This window comes from Eupeodes corollae, chromosome 2 (genome assembly GCF_945859685.1).
Source record: "Eupeodes corollae chromosome 2, idEupCoro1.1, whole genome shotgun sequence".
Taxonomy (NCBI): domain Eukaryota; kingdom Metazoa; phylum Arthropoda; class Insecta; order Diptera; family Syrphidae; genus Eupeodes; species Eupeodes corollae.
Window position 1 is genome coordinate 76,922,184 of NC_079148.1, and position 19,222 is coordinate 76,941,405.

Consider the following 19,222-nt stretch of genomic DNA (forward strand, 5'->3'; position numbering starts at 1 on the left):
GAAATAGTAAATCCATTTTCATTTTGTTGCCACAAAACTGACCTACATATAATATATAGACTTCGATTAAAACTTTATTCCATTTAAGTCAGGCAAGAGAAGATAAGTTGGTGCAATTGTTAAGGCAAACAAAATAGACCAAAAAAAGTAAATAATGATAGAAGAAAAAAAAACTTTATTCAAACTTTTATAATCGTGAAATGGTTTTATTTATTAACTCAATACATGAAAAATTGTATGTTTTGGGTAAAAATCAACAACAACATTAACAAAATAAATTATAACCATTACACAAACAACAAATCATTTGGTGGGCTCGTTCGTGTCAATTGCAATTGCTGTTAACCCTGAAAGTGCTAATGGCAGAAAAACGATGCCATGCATCATCCAAGAGTTGGTTTTGGTGGAAAAACATTCCACTGACTTGAGAGTCTTTCGAGTATTCCCACAAACTCCTCCAAAAATTAAAATCTTGTCTTTAATTGCTAGCACATCGTGGCCATGTCTGAAAAGTAATATATTTTTAAATACTGGTTAAGTTTAGATATTTTTCATTTAAGTTGATTTGATATTTCGGGAATGGTTGTATTAATGGAAAAATCTGATTTGTTTTTGGTTGAAACTGTCAAATCTCAAACAATGTATCGGATTTTGTTTATCTAAGTATAAAAAACAATAAACTGCACAAAATTAATTAATTCTTAGCTCCCAACTTTCATGGCATTTAATATTTAAGAAGAATCTGGAATGCGACCCACACTTATAACTTCCCATCCTTGCCCACCTGTTGATTTATCTAAAACTTATTTAAAATATTTTTTGCGGGATACAAAATTTGAAGTCAATATCTTTCTTTGTTGTCCTAATACTTGAGTCAAAAACTTTTTCTTGAAAGTTTTTTGTCGAAACAGAAACCTTTAAAAAAAAACACTTCTAAAATTGTTAAATATTGATTTTCAACTTAAAGCACAGCAATAAAAACAGAAATTTAAATCAAACTTATTTTATCCTGCGCAAAATATTGTTGCTAACTTTTAGATATTTTTTTAGAAAAATTCAAATATTTTACAAAACACGAAATCCTACAAAAACAATAGATAACTGATAATAAATGGTTTTTGAATCAAGTATTAGGAGAACAAAGAAATATATTGACTTAAATTTGTTTCATCTAACACAAAATGTTGTACGTTTCAGAAAATGAGGTGTTTTTTGCATTTTTGCTTTTGTTTTTTAAATTCTTTCTTTGCTGTACTTAAATCCGTAGTATTGCAAATTTCTCCAGAAAGTGTATTTAAAGCTGGGTTGTACTTTTTAGAAAAGTATTTGATCGATAGGCCCTGTTGTGAGTAGGGTGAACTTTGATATTGATTCAATACAGTGAAAGTTCATTGTATTTACTATTATTTTATAGATTTGAATTCATGGCATCGTGCAAATAGAGTTGAAAAAGCTTTCCTTAAAAAAATCAAACTTGGTTTAATGGATGTTTTGAATTGAACTACCAAACAAAACTAGGCCTGGTTGGCTTTCTAAATCGTTTGGAATTTTGTACATTTGAAGGAAATGTCACCAAGCAGGAGAAGTTACGTTTGCACCACAAGTAATATAAAATTGGATGGTTTTGAGTCGTCGAAATTAAGCCTACAACGATTGATGGCAAAGTCCGCAACGATGTTACCGATTCAAAGTAAAATATCAAGTGTTAGATTTGGGAACTAGCATCTAAAGATTACTACGTTATGTCGAAATTAAGAGACATTGAAATTCGGCCTTTTTGAGAGCATATTGTATCTTCCGTATAAGATTAATTGAAAGAAATACCAACTCCGAAAACTAGAAGATAAGGATGTTATAAGGATGTTGTCAGAGAAAACAATTTCAAAGTGCAAAACAAATTCAATAATCAGCTTAACCTGATAGCAGATGTACCAAAGCGTAGTAACAGATGTTGGCATTCGGTTGATATAAAGGGTAAAGATCATTTTAGAAGTTTTATCTAGTGGTTTTCAAAATTTGGTTAATATGCATTAAAAACCACAGAGCTTTATGTGGATTTGTATTCTTGCCATCCGATGACACCAACAATTGAACAATGCACAAAATATTGATTGACTTTATTCCATTTAAGTCAGGCAAGAGATGATAAGTTGGTGCAATTGTTAAGGCAAATAAAATAGACCAAAAAAAGTAAATAATGACAGAAGAAAACAAACTTTATTCAAACTTTTATAATCGTGAAATGGTTTTATTTATTAACTCAATACATGAAAAATTGTATGTTTTGGGTAAAAATCAACAATAACATTAACAAAATAAATTATAACCATTACACAAACAACAAATCATTTGGTGGGCTCGTTCGTGTCAATTGCAATTGCTGTTAACCCTGAAAGTGCTAATGGCAGAAAAACGATGCCATGCATCATCCAAGAGTTGGTTTTGGTGGAAAAACATTCCACTGACTTGAGAGTCTTTCAAGTATTCCCACAAACTCCTCCAAAAATTAAAATCAATCAATTGAACAATGCACAAAATATTGATTTATGGAGACTCATTCGCCTTTATAACTAAAAGAAAAAATCGAGAAAAACTGCAATTTTGATGTCTTAAAACTTTAATTGATGACACCTGAAAAGTTAGAGACCTTCTCCTGTTAAAAAAAAAATGTTTTTCAAAAGAAGCATGGAAATGTTTAAATCCGAAAATTCAATTGCAAATACAATATCCAATGGTGTTTTAGAAACTTAAACTTATAATTTAGATTAAATTATCTGAATAGTTTTAATTTTGAAAAAGCGTGTGAATCTTGTTCAGAATCCTTCTCCGAATAATGTTTTAAAAATAAATAAAAAAGGAATGTAGACTGTATTGGAACGTACGGTCTAACGAACATACGTACGTACACACGCACACACAAATATCTCTTTTAAAATCTTTAAATCAGATTCTAGGAATGTCGATAAATTTCAAAGTTTTCAATTCGAAAAAAAGGAACGATTAAAATAAATTCTTATACGAAGTTAAAAAGACAATTTTTGTCCCACTTAAGATTAATCACCATACATACTTAAAGTTTAAATATTTTATCACTTAAAAGCCTATTTTTAACTTTCCATAGCAAGTTATTGCAATCGGTCCGATTTGTCGAATTGAAAATTTTGACATTTCTCTACGTTTCAAGGTCCCTAGAATCGAAATAAGGAAGAGAGATGTCTATGCGTGCGTGTGTACGTGCGTTCGTACTTCCGTACGCTGGCGACTTTTGTTTCGTCGTCCAAAGCTCACATAAACTTTGTTAAACAGAAAATAAGAACTCTCAAAAAAATGTATGGGTGGTTTTTTTTACCATAGCAGTTAAAAAAAAATATGAACTTTTATTTAAACCTAAATATTTCACGAAGCAATAACTCTACAGGCTTGAATTAAATTGCATATTATACATTTTATTGTGATACCAAACAAATATATTTTTGGAAAAAATTACCAACTAACGGATTTTTTATAAATAAAAAAAACTGAGAAAAAAAATATTTGTCAACTTGAAAATTTAATGCACAAAAAATGATTTTATCTCCAAAACAATTTTTTGCAACGAAGAATAACCTTTTTTTAATATCTGGTAGAATTTTGAGAAAAATAAAATTAATAGTTTTTTATAAGAAATAAAAACCTAAGAAAAACATTACTTTAAGTTGCTAAAAATTGATTTTCGACTCAAATATTCAAATCGATTCAAAACTCTGAGATATTGGCTTTTAACAAATTTTATCTTTTAAAAAAATTTTTTTGTCTACATTCAGTAACATTTTGCGAAAAAACCGAATTGTTTTTACAAAAAAAATTAAAACCTAACAAAAAACTTAATACAAAATCGTAAAAATTGATTTTGGACTTAAATATCTTTTCAAAACTTTGGCTTATAACTAATTTTATATTTTAAAAAATATGTTTGTCAACATTCAGTAACATTTTTTTTTAAATCGAATTGACAGTTTTTTACAAAAAAATTAAAAACCTAGAAATAAAATTTGGTACAAACTGATTTTCGACTCAAATATCTTTTAAAAAATTAGAGCTATTGGCTTTAAACTATTTTTATTTTATAAAAAATATTGTAATTTTTTATAAGAATGCAACAGTCCGTTTGTTCATAAAAAAATAAAATCTACAAAAAATAGTACGCAATTTTGGTAAAAATTGATGTTCGGTTCTTGATATGTTGTGAAGTATAGAAAATGTTGACTTCAAATTAATTTCATTCATCCAATTCGTATTTGTGTATTATAAGAAATAAAAACTTTTAAAAAATGCTACTAAAAATCTCGTTAGCAAAAATAGATTTCGAAATAAAACTATTTCATTATAAACAAAATTGTGTTGGTAATTTTTAAATTTTTAAGAATAATTCAACTGACAACGTTTTTAACAAAACGGAAAAATCTGCAAATTTTCAAGCAAAACAAATCGACACAAATCGGATGGGAAGTTATCAGAGTGGGTCGCATCCCAGCCTCTTTTATAAATAAAACATAATAGAGCTTTAAAATAAAAAAAATAAACTATATATGTAATTTTTTGAAATACATTTGTTTCTTTTCTTAAATTTTAAGTATGGCAGCCGTTTTTTTGCATCAAGTTGTATTAACTGTTGTGATAACCACTAAAATAACCAAAATTTAATTCACAATTAAGTGGACACACCGCTGTTGTGTTTGTGTAGTTGGAGAACTAGCATTAAGGGGTACACCTTTTCTTAAATTAAAAATTTTAAATGTTCCATCTTTCCTTCGGTTTCTTTTAAATTCTCAGAAATTCCAACAAGTCAAACTTAAATTATAAATTTTGAAACTAACACGAATTTGATTGTGAATATTTAACTATTAACCACTTTATTAATGACATTGATAATTTAAACTTCTCTATTTATGCTGGTGATTTGAAAATAACAGAGGTTGTTATTTCTAATCCAATTGATTCTACCATACTCCAAAATGATCTAAACTCATTTCAGACTTGATGCAACAAAAATTTCTTAGAACTTAATGTCGCTAAATGAAAATTCAGACCGTTAACCCGAAAGCGATCACAACTCTCTTTCCTAACTTATAATCTTTGCGATCTAGGAGTTAATTGCTACACTCCCTCCACAAAGTTGCTGATTATCTTTCTACCTTAGCTCTTACCACTGATCATAAACTCGTCATTTTTTCTACAAATGATTACCTTTTATACTAATCCATGGAACATCTGCCCCTCTCTTTCACCATCATCATCACCATACAAATTATGGACTTTATACAGCTATTGACAAGAATGCTGCGCCTATCTAACAACAACGCGCGTATTACCTTTGGCTTTGATATCAGTCCTTCCTCTCCTAGAAACAATGCCTACAACTCATTCTAGGTTTTTTAAGGTTTTGTTTATTAAGCGCAATAAATAATAAATATGGTCACTTAAGTTCCTATCATACCTCGGCATTATCATATCAGTTAGATGATTCCAACTATTTTCATTGCAGCAAAAATAGTCTATAGATCCAAGTGACTTGAATTCACCCGGATGCTGAGAGTCCAAGCCGATTCCTCCAACAATGTAAAGATTAGTTCCTCCGTTAGTTGTACAAAATCTTGAAAACAATCTGAAATAACAAATATGCAATTATTTTTCTATTTAACTTCCTATTTAAAGTTATATTATGTATATGTCTAATTTGTCGAAAAGGACATTTTAAAATCTCTCGGGTATAAGCAAGTTCGTACAATGGAGTACGTTTTTCTTCACCCATATCCGCAGATAAAACAAACAAAAACAGGTAAAAGATTCCAAGGAGTCATCAAAAGAAATTAATCAATGTAAAAAGTTCTGGCTTATGTGAGGGCAAACCGAACAGCTCAAGTGAGTGAAAAATTCTTTTGAGTACGAAGTGCTCTGTTTTGAGTCTATGAATGTCTTTGCTGACAAATACTCCCTCATAAAACACCAATGTTTCTTGGTGCTAGAATCTCTATTTGACATTGACATCGATAGCCTTGTATGTTATTTTGAAAACACTTGCAATAAGTTCAGAATTATTCTATACTAAGTACCAAAAATCTTCAGTTAGTATGACAAAGTCCTGGCATCGGTGTTTAACAACCTTTCATCTATTTGTAATAGTGTTTCAGCACACATGCATTGAATATCTGATTCTAAGTGTTTCTTGCGAATCTGCTCGAATAAGTTGTTTTAACGCGGTAAAAGGTATTTATAACACTCTCTCCTCTATACAAAAAATTAAATCTTGACATTGCTCCCTTGCGACGTGAAAGACAGCCAAACAAACAGACAAACACACTGACTATTCCATTTATAATATTAATACAAATTTCAAATGTCATTAAATATAAAAATGTAACTTTAATTTAATTATTATTTAATTATTATTATAATTATTATAGGAAGCTAAACTTGTTACTAACACAAAGTTTATATAGCTTTAAATAAAATTATGAATATTAATCGTCCGAATGTATTTAATTAATTTTCCAATCTTTTATCTAAAAATGTATGTATAATTGTATACACAAAATAAACCCCTATATTAAAATGCATAAAGTTGACCCTAATAATCATTAACAACATAACAATACCTTGGTATCCGAAGTCGTATAATTAACTCCTTCCAACGCCAACAACCATCGTCACTCGTTAGGCTATAACTTTCCATAGAATCTGTAATTATAGGATGACCACCCTTTTCATGCCCACAAACTCCGCCTGCAACCCAAATCTCTGAAGTGTTCTTAGTATTAACCATCGCAAAAGCTAAACCATAGCGACCTATATTCAAAGAAGCTTCCTGCAAAAGAGAGTATATAATATTTATAACAATGTAACTTAACCGAAAATAAGGAACAATTTATTCAATCACCCCAACCTCTGTCCACACTTTCTTCTCGACATTATAGTAAAGCATGGAAGATAATGGACTGCCGTTGTTACTTTCTCCACCGAAGATGTAAAGCCCTCCAGGTCGTGTTTGAAGTTTTCCATCACCTTGATCGGCATTATTTGTACCTTTATTGATTGTGACATCATTATCGTAAGCGACCAGGCCAAAATCCCTGCGACATTGTGGTAAGTTGGATTCATTATGCCATTCAAGGTATTTTGGATCGAAGCTCCAAACGGCAGTTTCGAAAATCTGTAAGAACATTATAAATGTGTATGGGCGATAAAAATGTGTATATTTTCCAATGCGAGCTTCGTTGCCATATTCATTGCTCTGCAGATTAGAGAGTATTGATTTACGAAAACAAAGTTCAGTCGCATTAAGTTGTTTCAAGGCAGTGCAAAAGTTGTAAGAAATTCAATTCATTAAACAGTTGGTTAGTCCTTAACCTGATTTTGATTCTATGATTTGATAATTAACGTGTAGGAAATTATATTTGTTTGTATTGAAAGTAGATTAATGATGCCTTTGATAACTAAATACATTTCGTTTCAATTCGGAGTATTTCTTATTGGTCTTGTGAGATTCTACAACACTGGGATATTGTCTCATAATAACCTCTAAACCTTTTTTTCATTTCGAGTTCCATCTATTTTATCGATTTTAATCGGTTTTCTAACGGTCGCTTAGTGGTCTCTCAGCGAAAAACAAAAAGTCACATGACCCTAGGTTAGGTAATGTAAAGTGACACACTTAGGCAAGTTTAATGGCCCATTGTGATGTCACATGATTCTTGAGGCTTTATATTTACTTAGCTCTATAAAAACAGTTTGAGTTTAAGAGACTTGAGAGACTGGTAATGTTAATATGATTGAGATCATTTAGATCGTTATAGAAGAATTCTCCTAGGTAATTCTTGCGTTTTTAAGCTAAAGTAGGGTATGTATAGAGAAGGTAAAGAAATGTTTCTTCCTCTTCCTTTTAATCATCCATACAGCTTCTGCAAAAGTCATCAGCTGGCGTGCTTTCCATTTAGACAGTGCCCGTTTATGACACCAATTACCGAGCTTATATGTCTATGCTTTGTGATAGCAAGCACTTTGAGCCCTTTAAATCTAGTATAGGCGAGATATGACCTGACACATGGCGATTTTGTTCCACCTTATGTTTGCCTTCTTCGAATGGTATGCCAGAATTTTACAAACCTGGCGAGTTTATCTGCCAGTGTCCTGTAATGTCTCTATGCAGAGACAAAGTCCAGTTAGACAGTTAGCGGCCTGACTATCTGAGAAAATACGGATATCAGATGTTGATATCACGTTTTCTTTAAGCCAGGACAAGAATTCTTTTATCGCTACAATGATTAGAAAGGCAGAATGAGAGACTTAACTTCAGTCGTTCAGATTACACACTTCCACCAACCCTTTCATTTGGTTTTGATCTATCTGTGTAAAAGTAGACTGATTCGTCTTCCATAAATGCCCTATCCTCCCATAAAGATCTGGAAGGTATATAAATCTGGAAGTTTCTATCAAATTGCAGTTAGCGCAGGGTGTAGCCTGTTTGGAATTGATTGTAAATACTTAAGGAGAAAGTTCTAAGTCAGACGTAACAGTAATTGCGGTCGAATAAAAAATGCAGGAAATGGAAATTTTTAGGAAATATCGAGATTTTCCCTTTTCTCAGACCCAAATGGCAGCTCAAAATTTGTATCCGTATTATGTAGATATTTCAACAAGGTCAGTAAGGTGTCAGACTGTCAATGGATGCTTTTTAGGAGCAATTATTTGTTGATTTGCTATACTAATGAAAATTCAAGCCAAGGTCTCGAGCTTTAAAATTTGGCAACTGTCGGCTTATGGAGTATTATATAAAAGAACAACATGTTATATTCTTATTGGTAAACATATTTTAAAAATAATTTAAATGTAGCACCTGTGGTTTAAAATTTCATAGTTTTAGAAATGATTTAATGTAGACATCCATATCTTCTACTCTGAACGTCGAACTTGTCGAGTTGTAGAAGCTGAGTAAGGTCAATGATTCTCGAGAATTTTCTCCAGATGAGTCCTGAAACTAAAGGACATTCTTATCCCTCTACCTTCCCAAAATCATCATCCATTCCCACATAAACAAGGCATACCGGCCTACGCTTATGTCACCAACTCCCATCCCACCTCCCACGTTTGTAATGGCGAAAAAGCTAGCAACGATCCTATCTCCTATACTCCTTCTCACTCTAGGTAACCTAGCTGAATTGCTGTTACCGAATCCCAATCTTTCCTTACAAGTCAGAATGATGAATTAACGTCAACTGACTCCTCACCCTTTCTCTTCCTCCCCACCACCTCTCATCATTATTGGGCTGGATCTAAGGTGTTAAACGACCCGTGCCGATGATCAGCCTGGCTGGGGGCCCAATTCAAAAATAGCCCAGTCTCTAACGGAGTATCCGGATACCTGGCGACCTCCGGATTAACTAGCCTTATCTGTATATGCGAATCTCTGTGCAGATGGACCTCCTTTCTTCGCATCTCGTGGGACCAAAATGAACAAAACCAACAACAAAAACAAAAACACATGTGAGACCGGTATCACTTCAGGACCGGGCGGCAGCTTGGTGTCAAAGCCTGCTGTCGTATCTCTTGCGGCCAACACAGAGAAGGGAGTAGTGGCTAACCATGGACCCTCCTCTGCTGGTGGTAGCAACGAGAATAAAAAGGTAGCGATACCTAATTTCAGTAGTGGCAGGGTTGTGAAAAATGGCCCTACCACTACTACTGAGAACACTTCCAGAAATGGAAAAATCTCTAAAGGTCTTTATAGACAAAGGCGGCATGCGGCGAGAATCCTGAAGGCCTCTGGTGCATCATCGGGGGCTGAAAAGACACCGCAGCAAACCGCTAGCGTCGAATGGGCCAAAAGCATAATTGCTACAACTAGATCCAATAAGGACTCTACGTCCAAAAGAGAAAGATCTCTTGAGGGGGCCGCACCGACACCAAAACGGCCTCGGGTGCATAACACGAGCACCCCCCTCAATCCCATCAGGAAACAATCTAGTTTCAGTGACGTCGCGAAGGGCAAAGTCGTGGTTGCGGTCATTGACAGGAGCGATGATGATGGCACAATATCGGCTGATCGTTGGCAGTTGGTCAAGGTTAAGCTCTCGGGTGGCTTTTTGAGCATTTTGAGAGAGCTTCCAGGACCACTTCCTTCCATAAGCGATGGGGGTTGGCATCAAGGCCATGTCAAACTCATGGTTTGTGGCGACCAGAGATCTTGTGACCTTTACAAGCTTGCTGTCAGCCGGTTAGGTGAAGTTTGGCCAGGTGCGAAGCTCGAGGTTGTCGCTGTGGAAGACATTCCCAGCAGACCTAGAGCCCGTATCTGGATACCGATTGAACCTGCTGGTATCGAGGACATTCTCGAGATGGTCAAAGTGTGTAACCCGTCCCTTCCGACGTATAACTGGAAAATAGCCAAGCTAGAGGAGGTGAAGGGTCTTTATAGGAGCGCCATTGTGGTACTCAATAAAGAATCCTTGGCTCCTCTAGCCCTAAACGAGGGCTCCATAAACTATGGTTTCGAAACCATTAAAATTCGAATATATAAAAAAGATGAGGTTAACGCGGAAAGCGGGCCTCCAAAAACTACCGAAGGTGAACTAGCGGTTGGTGAACCTGGGACGTCGTCTTCTCTCCTAACAGAGGGTGACGATGCACTCTTGTCCTCTCCAATCGCGAATGCACCCTCTACAAAAGTCGTGGACAGTCCATCCTTAATGGAGACTGAGGACGACCTTAACATGATCCTTCTGAGCGAGGACGAACTCTTGGGTTCATCCTCAGACACAGAGGATCAAAACAAAACCGTGGTGGAGGTTGATCTGCCTAATTGTAGCCAAAATGCTGCAGTTAGTACAGATTAATCTCCAACACTCCATAAAGGCCTCGGCCTCACTTCTTCTCCGTCTGGCGACTAACGGGGAAGATATTGTCCTGATCCAAGAGCCATGGGTTGCAGGATCTGTTGTTCGAGGACTCAGGACTCCTGGATACTACACACTTTGTGTGACAGATAAAGGTGAACCTAGATCTTGCATACTAGTGAAACGTAGCATTAATGTATTTTTACTCCATCGTTTAAGTGACAAAGATACCACCGTAGCTAGGCTAGAAACAACCAAAGGAAGTTTCTGGCTGGTATCGGCGTATCTTGGGCATGACCACCTTGGCCCTCTCCCTGGAAAAACCCTGGAGAAAGTCGTCGCTGAAGCGGAAAGGCAAAGGATCCGCCTAATTATTGGGAGCGATGCTAACGCTCATCATACTGTATGGGGCAGTACGAATATCAACGACAGAGGTGAGTCTCTTTTTGATTATATTCTTGGTACTAACCTCTTAGTAAGTAATGTTGGTAATGAACCAACCTTCATAACTAAAACTCGACAAGAAGTCTTAGACATAACTCTTGTCTCAGATAGTATACACCATATGATCTTGGACTGGAAAGTATCCAAAGAACATTCGTTCTCTGATCATAGATATATTCAGTTCAATATAAATGTGGATGATAACCCGAGTCCATTGACTTTTCGAAACTATCGGAAAACTGACTGGGCTTTATACAGGAACTTATTACAGAGTTTACTAGAACCTGGACTATCTAGTCCTTCCTCTAACGCTAACGAACTTGACAACAAAGTCAATGACCTTACCTCAGCTATGAACAGATCGCTAGAAATTTCTTGTCCATTTATACACATAAGAGGAAAGAGGAAACCACAATGGTGGGCCTCAGAGCTTGACTCGCTCAGGAAGGAATGCAGGAAACTTTTCAACCGAGCCAAAGCTGCAAGACTAGCCTCTCATTGGGACTCCTACAAAGAATCCCTAAGAATCTACAAGAAGGCACTAAGGAAATTCAAGCGATCTTCTTGGCGATCCTTCTGTGGCATGATAGAAGAAACTTCTGAAGCCTCTAGGTTACGGAAAATTCTTTCAACTAATCCAGCTATGCCAAGCTGCTTGAAAAATGCAGACGGCTCCTGGACTAATTCAAGTAATGAATCACTGAACCTACTATTGGACACTCACTTTCCTGGTAGTTCTCTTACCGAAACTTGCAACAGCTTTGCACGTTCAAGTTCAAATACAACATATCCACAAGGTCTGATCACAAAGGATAAGTTACAATGGGCTCTCAACAGCTTCAAACCATTTAAAGCTGCAGGACCAGATGGAATAATACCAGCAGAATTACAAAAAGCCTCTGATATAATTGCACCAATCCTTGAGGCAATTTTTACCAGCTGTCTTTACCTGGTCCATGTTCCCTCGGCATGGAGAGAAGTTAAAGTTGTCTTTATACCTAAAGCAGGTAAATGCTCCCAAGTTAATCCTAAAGATTTACGACCTATAAGTCTATCATCATTCCTTCTTAAGACCCTGGAAAGATTGATCGATATCCATTTAAGGGCACGTATCGATACAAGACTTCTGTCTTCGTCTCAACATGCCTACTGTAAGGGTAAATCGGTGGAAACAGCGTTACACACTTTAGTACGCACCATCGAATATTCCCTCCATCATAAAGAGTTCACTATGGTTGCTTTCCTTGACATCGAAGGTGCCTTTAACAACGTGGACACATCTGCAATCACTTCTGCACTGACATCTCTAAATGTAGAGAGTTCGCTTCGGGAGTTAATTCATTTAATGCTTACTAGCAGAATAATTAATTCAAAACTGGGCAACTCTTCTAGTAGACGATTCGTTAGTAGAGGGACACCGCAAGGTGGTGTTCTATCCCCTCTCCTCTGGAACCTAGTGGTGAATGAAATCCTAACTAGTCTGGATGCGGAGGGTTTCAGAGTGATAGCCTATGCGGACGACGTTGCTATAGCAGTTTCAGGAAAGCATCTTAATATCCTAAAAGAACTCTTACAAAATGCCTTGGACAGACTAATACTCTGGGCTGATCGGTGTGGACTGGGTGTTAACCCACACAAAACCGATCTGGTCTTATTTTCGAGGAGATACAAAATTCCATTTGTCAACCCTCCTTACATTAAAGGAATCCAATTAAAATTCTCAGACGAGGCCAAATACCTAGGTCTTGTCTTAGACAAAAAACTAAATTGGAAACGCAACATACAGGAAAGAGTCAAAAAAGCTACTGTAGCTCTCTTTTCTTGCAAAAAAGCTATTGGTAATAAATGGGGTTTACAACCCAGAATCACGCATTGGCTATACACATCGGTAATCAGACCGATTTTAACGTACGGTGTGGCAGTATGGTGGACTGCTTTAGAGAAAGGTATAAACAGGGATAAGTTGAATAAAGTTCAACGTTCAGCCTGCCTATGTATAAGCGGATCGCTTCGCACGACCCCGTCTGCGGCACTGGACACCTTGCTCTACCTTACACCTCTTGACATATTTAGTAAACAAATAGCTGCAAGCTCTGCTATCCGCCTCAATGCTTCGTCGCAGTGGACTAACAACAACATTGGCCACTCCGTAATTCTAAGGTACTTAGAATCAATTCCAAAGCACACAGACTACACCATCCCCCAACTACAATTCGATAGGAATTTCCAGATTTCTATACCTACCAGATCTTTTTGGGAGGATAGGACATTCTTAGAGGATGAGTCAATCCACTTTTACACAGATGGCTCAAAGACCAAAGAAGGGGTTGGTGGTGGTGTGTACTCTGAACGACTGAAATTAAGTCTCTCATTCCGCCTTCCCAATCATTGTAGCGTGTTCCAGGCGGAACTTTTGGCGATTAAGGAAGTCTTGTCTTGGCTCAAAGAAAACGTGATATCAACATCTGATATCCGTATTTTCTCCGACAGCCAGGCCGCTATCAAATCTCTGGACTCAGTCTCTACAAACTCTATAACAGTCCATAACTGTCGATCATCTCTAATGGAGATGGCGCAACAGTTTAATATTCACCTTTGCTGGGTGCCGGGCCATAGAGACATTCCAGGTAACTGTAAGGCAGATGAACTCGCCAGGAACGGTACAGTACAACCCATCCTACCACGTTTGGCAAGTACTGGCATACCAATCGCTACTTGTAAACTGCTACTAATGCAAGACGCTGTGAGGAGGGCAGGCACCAGGTGGGCCAACATCACCACGTGTCAAGCCACAAAAAACATCTGGCCAACACTGGATTTAAAACGTTCAAGGTGCTTGCTCTCTCTAAGCAGATCGCATATAAGCTCGATAATAGGTGTCATAACCGGACACTGTCTAATAGGAAAGCACGCCATGAGACTAGGCGTATTCTCAAATGACTTTTGCAGAAGCTGTATGGACGAGGAAGAGGAAGAAACTGTTCTTCATCTTCTCTGCACATGCCCTGCTCTAGCTCGAAAACGCAAGAATTACCTAGGAGAATTCTTCTTTAACGATCTAAACGATCTAAATCATATCGGGATAATCAGCCTCTCACGTTTCGTAAGAGACTCTTACTGGTTCCATTGAGCTTAGGAGGAAGCCTCAAGATTCATGTGGTATCACAATGGGCCATTAAACTGGCCTAAGTGTGTCCGTTCCATCTTGGACAGCCACTATAACCTAACCTAACATCCATAGACATTCGATCAATTTTATTTATTTACCTAACCATATCGGGATAACTCCTCCCTCACTTAAATGAAGAACGTCCTCGGTCTTCTTGAGAGCCATGATGACTTTTTGAAGCTCGGAATTTCGGCGCTGTTTGTTCTGACACTGCTTTAGTTTAACGATGGTGTAACAAACTGTAATGAGAGCAAGTGTCGTGCAGCAAGCTATAATTGGATGGGTCGTTAATTTTGTCTCTATTTCACCAATGTAACGTAAATTGTCCATGTTCATTCTATGAAGGAATGGTAGGCTCAATATTTCTCTATGACCGGTGATATTGAGAAGCGTAGATGTTGCGCTACCAGGCTGTTTTTTATTTATGTTATTTCGATTGATAAACTTAGAACCATTGATCCACACCGCATCGTCAAAAGTCAGCAGATACGTCCCGTTGATGTCCGTTTCAAAACCATTCACCTCTCTTATTCTGACATTTCTGTTGTTTATTATAACTATGCCATCATCAATAACCAACACTGATTCCCGATGGTCTGGTTGTGTGTTGCAATGAGCCGTGCCTCCAGAGTGTAATTATTGAGCGCATGTCTTGCTCGGTAATTCTCTGCAAAATGTTAACGTTGTTGCTATGTTGCAGTCCTCAACAGCCAGTACTTGACTTCCACATTCCGCAACCACATCATCTCCATCGAAGAATATAATATTTCCGTTGTGAGCAACAGGGTAGATAATTATTTTCTTACATACTATTTTAGGTATAGGGTACTTAATAATAAAATGCAATACATTATCGTTTTGTAAAATCTTAACATGAGATATTTCCATTAGCTCTGTTACGCTTACATTTGTAAATTGTTCGTTAATTATTGATTTTATATCACCATCTTCTAAAATTATTGGATTTATAATTTTTAGTTTTGCAAGTGTTACTGAAAGCATTAAATTCTGAATTTCGGAAATAAGAATCCTATTTCTTGCCAACAAGATCTCGTAGAGATGGCCAGTGTCAATCTGTTGCTTTTTTGTGTTTGCCAAAATACTATTTACCGTATCTGTTAACCTGTTAATTTGTTCTTGGGATTTTGTGTTAATAATAGCCTGTCTGTTATTAGAATCAATTAACTGGGCCTGATTGAATTTAATTTTTTCAAAGTCATCAAAATCAGGGGTACCAGCCACAATTTTTAGTCCAGTTCCCAAGAAATTAAGACTTCTAGCATTTCTATGATGAATACTAATACTTTCGAAAAGTGTTTCTAAATGTCTTATATCTATTTCCAGAATCTTGCGCATATGTGTCTGCGGGAAAAGATCAGTCATGTTTTTCGACTCATCCATTATTTGTTTGTAGGCCGTTAGATTCGATGTGTGACTTAAGTAGCCGTAGACCTGCCAGAGAATCACATCCCCGTCAGCTATTGGAATATAGTTTAAGTTTGAATAGTCTCTTAATTTCACTGCCTCAGTCATCATCAGTAAAAACAAAATAATCCTGAAAGATGTTAGTTTCTTTAATAAAAACAGCTTGTAAATAAAAATACTAAATAAGTTGTGTTCTATTTAAGGTTGTCCTTATGGACCACCCTCCCTTTAATTAAGACCGTTGTCCCCAAATCGGCTTCTACTTTCTCTTCAACGTATAATGGAGTGAACTTATTACCTAATCTTCTGTTTGATTTCACTAAAACCTTTTCTCCCACATTATAAATTTTGTTCTGCCTCGTTTGGTTTTCCTTAGCAGCTGAATTTCTTGGGCCTTCTGAACTTTATTTTTTATTTTTTCTCTAAAATCTGTAGGGGACGAATGTATTACATTAATTGGTCTTTGGTTTGTAACAGAATGGACTGTTCTATTATATTCTACTGTTGCTAATAGTATTAATTCAATTGTATCCTCGACTTTTCTTTCAAGTTTTAGACATCTTGCAATTTCTAATAGAGTGCTGTGAAACCTTTCTACCTGACCGTTAGATGTACTGTGTAAAGGTGGAGCATTTACTATGTCAACATTAAAATGATTAAGCAAAATTGACCTCATTGTCTCGGATTTTATAGAAGCCTCATTGTCACAAAAGATTTGTTTTGTATTTGGAAAGATGTTCATTATCTCCAGTATTGGAACTTTTACGTCTATTATTGTGCGTGACGCTATTAGCATCACAACCGCAAATTTGGAAAACTTGTCAATGCAAGTTAGAAAATACTTTTTATCCGTAGAGAATATGTCAACGTAAAGCATTTCTCCAGCATACGAGGGGATTGGTGTCTCACCAAGCAATTGTTTTTTTGGATGCCGATCGTACTTCGACTTTGAACATATTTTACAGTTTGCCACAACCTCATTTGCCAGTTTTGTCATTTTTGGAAAGAAATAGTCACATAGGATTTGCTTAACGTTTTCTTGAGCTGCTCTTTGGGCTCGGTTGTGTTCAGTAATTATAATTTCTTTTTGTTCATTTGGGTCGAATATATCTAACACAAATTTATTAGTATGCCAAAACTTAGTTGATGGAAATAACTCGACTAAATTGTGTTGGATAAAGGCTAGAATTGGCAAGTCACAATAAATTACGTTGACTACAACTATTTTAATTACGTTTTTTAATTTGTCAATCAAAGTATTCTTTTCTGAAAAGTTAATGAAATGTCTAGTTTTTGTACCGAATATTATAAATGTACGCGTTGAAGCACTTGGGGCTTCCTCTAAAACTATTTGATTTCTGAAGCAGTTTAAAGGCTTCTCCGTAGTTTCAATTGTATAAGTTAGAGATAATTCGCTATGCATCGTAGCGTCATTAGAAGACGCATCATTCTCTAATGCATGGATATTTTGCCGAGAAAGCGCGTCAGCCACATAATTCTCTTTTCCTGGCTTGTAAAATATACGAGCATTATGCTCATCTACAAAAGCTTTCCATCGCTTAATTTTTGCGTTTGTATTTTTATCTGAAACTGAAAATGAAAGGGGTTGATTGGTTGGCACCTATTTTACCATTTTCACCCTTCAATATATCAGTCAGTGGTCTAGCTATTGATGAAAAGTCCTTTATAAAACATCTATAATAACTCGCTAGACCCAGAAAAGACCTAAGTCCAAAAAGTGTTGAAGGTTGAGTGAAATTTTTGATTGCCTGCACTTTAGTAGGGCAGGTTTTTATGCCATCCCTAGATACCATAAAACCTAAGTATTCTACGTTTGTTTTAAAAAAGTTTGATTTTTCGCGAGAAACCCTCATATTTGCATCGTACAATTTTTTTAAAACCGTATTGATATCTTCGACATGTTCTTTTTCAGTTTCTGAAAAAACAATAACGTCATCGACGTAAACAAAGCAAATTTTTCCAATTTGCTCGCGTAGGACATCATCTATGGCCCTTTGGAAAATGCTGGGGGCATTTTTTAAACCAAACAGAGAAAAGACAGCTTTCTCTGTTAACTTTCCTCCGTTAACAGAGAAAGCTGTCTTTTCTCGGTCTCGTTCGGCTAGTTCGATTTGGTGAAACCCTGATTTTAAGTCTAGGGTTGTGAAAAACCGCGCTTTACCTAAATTTGACAAAATTGTTGTTACATTTGGAATAGGGTACTTATCATCTATGGTTCTCTCGTTGAGCTTCCGAAAGTCTATTACTAAACGTTTCTTTTTATTGCCCAACTCATCAGTACCCTTTTTATCAACAACCCAAATAGGATTGTTGTAGGGTGACCTTGATGGTCTAATTATACCATTCCGCAGAAGGTCTTTAACTTCAGTATTAACGAAATCTTTTACACCCATAGGGTAGGGGTAAAATTTTGAGTAAATGGGGTCTTCACTTACTGTACGTATTGTGGCAACGATATTGGTGTTATACGGCAAAGATTCGTTTGAATCTGCAAATGTTTTTATTCTATTACGTATCATATTTTTAAAATCTATGCTTACGGATGGTGGAACCTTAATGTCCTCTACTTTCGTAAAGTTCACATTGTCACATTTATGGAAGAGAATAGTTTCTAACCCTGAATTGAAGCGAATTAAATTTTCTTTTAATCAAATTGTGGCGTTAAAATGTGTTAACAGGTCAAGACCAATAATTCCGTCAAAAGTTGACAGGTTGGGTAAGATAAAAAAGGTGCTATTTTTCCCAAAAATATTTATAAAACATTTGAGTTCAATATTGTTAAAACCATGAATTGATTTTACTAAAAAAGGTTTGTCTACTGGCACTAAACCTTTTATCTCTTGTAATGGCCTGATGTAATTTTTCGAGGCACCTGTGTCAATCAAAAACTTAACTAACCTCCCTCCTACTGTTTTTTTTAATAAACGGTAGTTGGGAGCTTCCCCTAAAAAATTAATGTAGTCAGAATCATGTACCTCAGCTTCCACTTCATCTACCTGCAAAGCAGCTGTGGCTTCATAGTCACCTTCATTATTCCGTGGAGGATTGTCCTGCAAATAATTTACTCTTTGGCGACGCTGTCCCGACTGTCTTTGAAAGCTACTTGGCCTTTTATTCCTTTGTTCTTGCCCTTGATCATAGGTATCATTACTATTCTGTTGTTGATAGTTATTAAATTGACGTAAACGTGATGATGTCGGATCAACATCCATTTTTTCGCAACTGCTGGGGACTTTAGAACTGTTAAGTTCCGATCGTTTGTCATTTTCATAACTTTTCCTTTTGTTAAAATATG

The 19,222-nt window shown here is 36.1% G+C and overlaps 1 protein-coding gene across 2 annotated transcripts in view; it reads right to left on the reverse strand.

Annotated features, from left to right (window-relative positions):
• Nucleotides 1–200: 200 nt before the first annotated feature.
• Nucleotides 201–19,222, reverse strand: part of LOC129947492 (uncharacterized) — a 42,662-nt gene continuing 23,640 nt past the window's right edge. For both annotated transcript variants that reach the window (XM_056058070.1, XM_056058071.1), the window contains exons 9-12: nucleotides 6,923–7,189; nucleotides 6,636–6,844; nucleotides 5,477–5,644; nucleotides 201–505 (exon numbers count right to left, since the gene is read on the reverse strand). In XM_056058070.1, coding sequence (XP_055914045.1) covers nucleotides 304–505; nucleotides 5,477–5,644; nucleotides 6,636–6,844; nucleotides 6,923–7,189 — 846 coding nt within the window. In that variant the 3' untranslated portion in view covers nucleotides 201–303. The remainder of the gene's footprint in view (nucleotides 506–5,476; nucleotides 5,645–6,635; nucleotides 6,845–6,922; nucleotides 7,190–19,222) is intronic.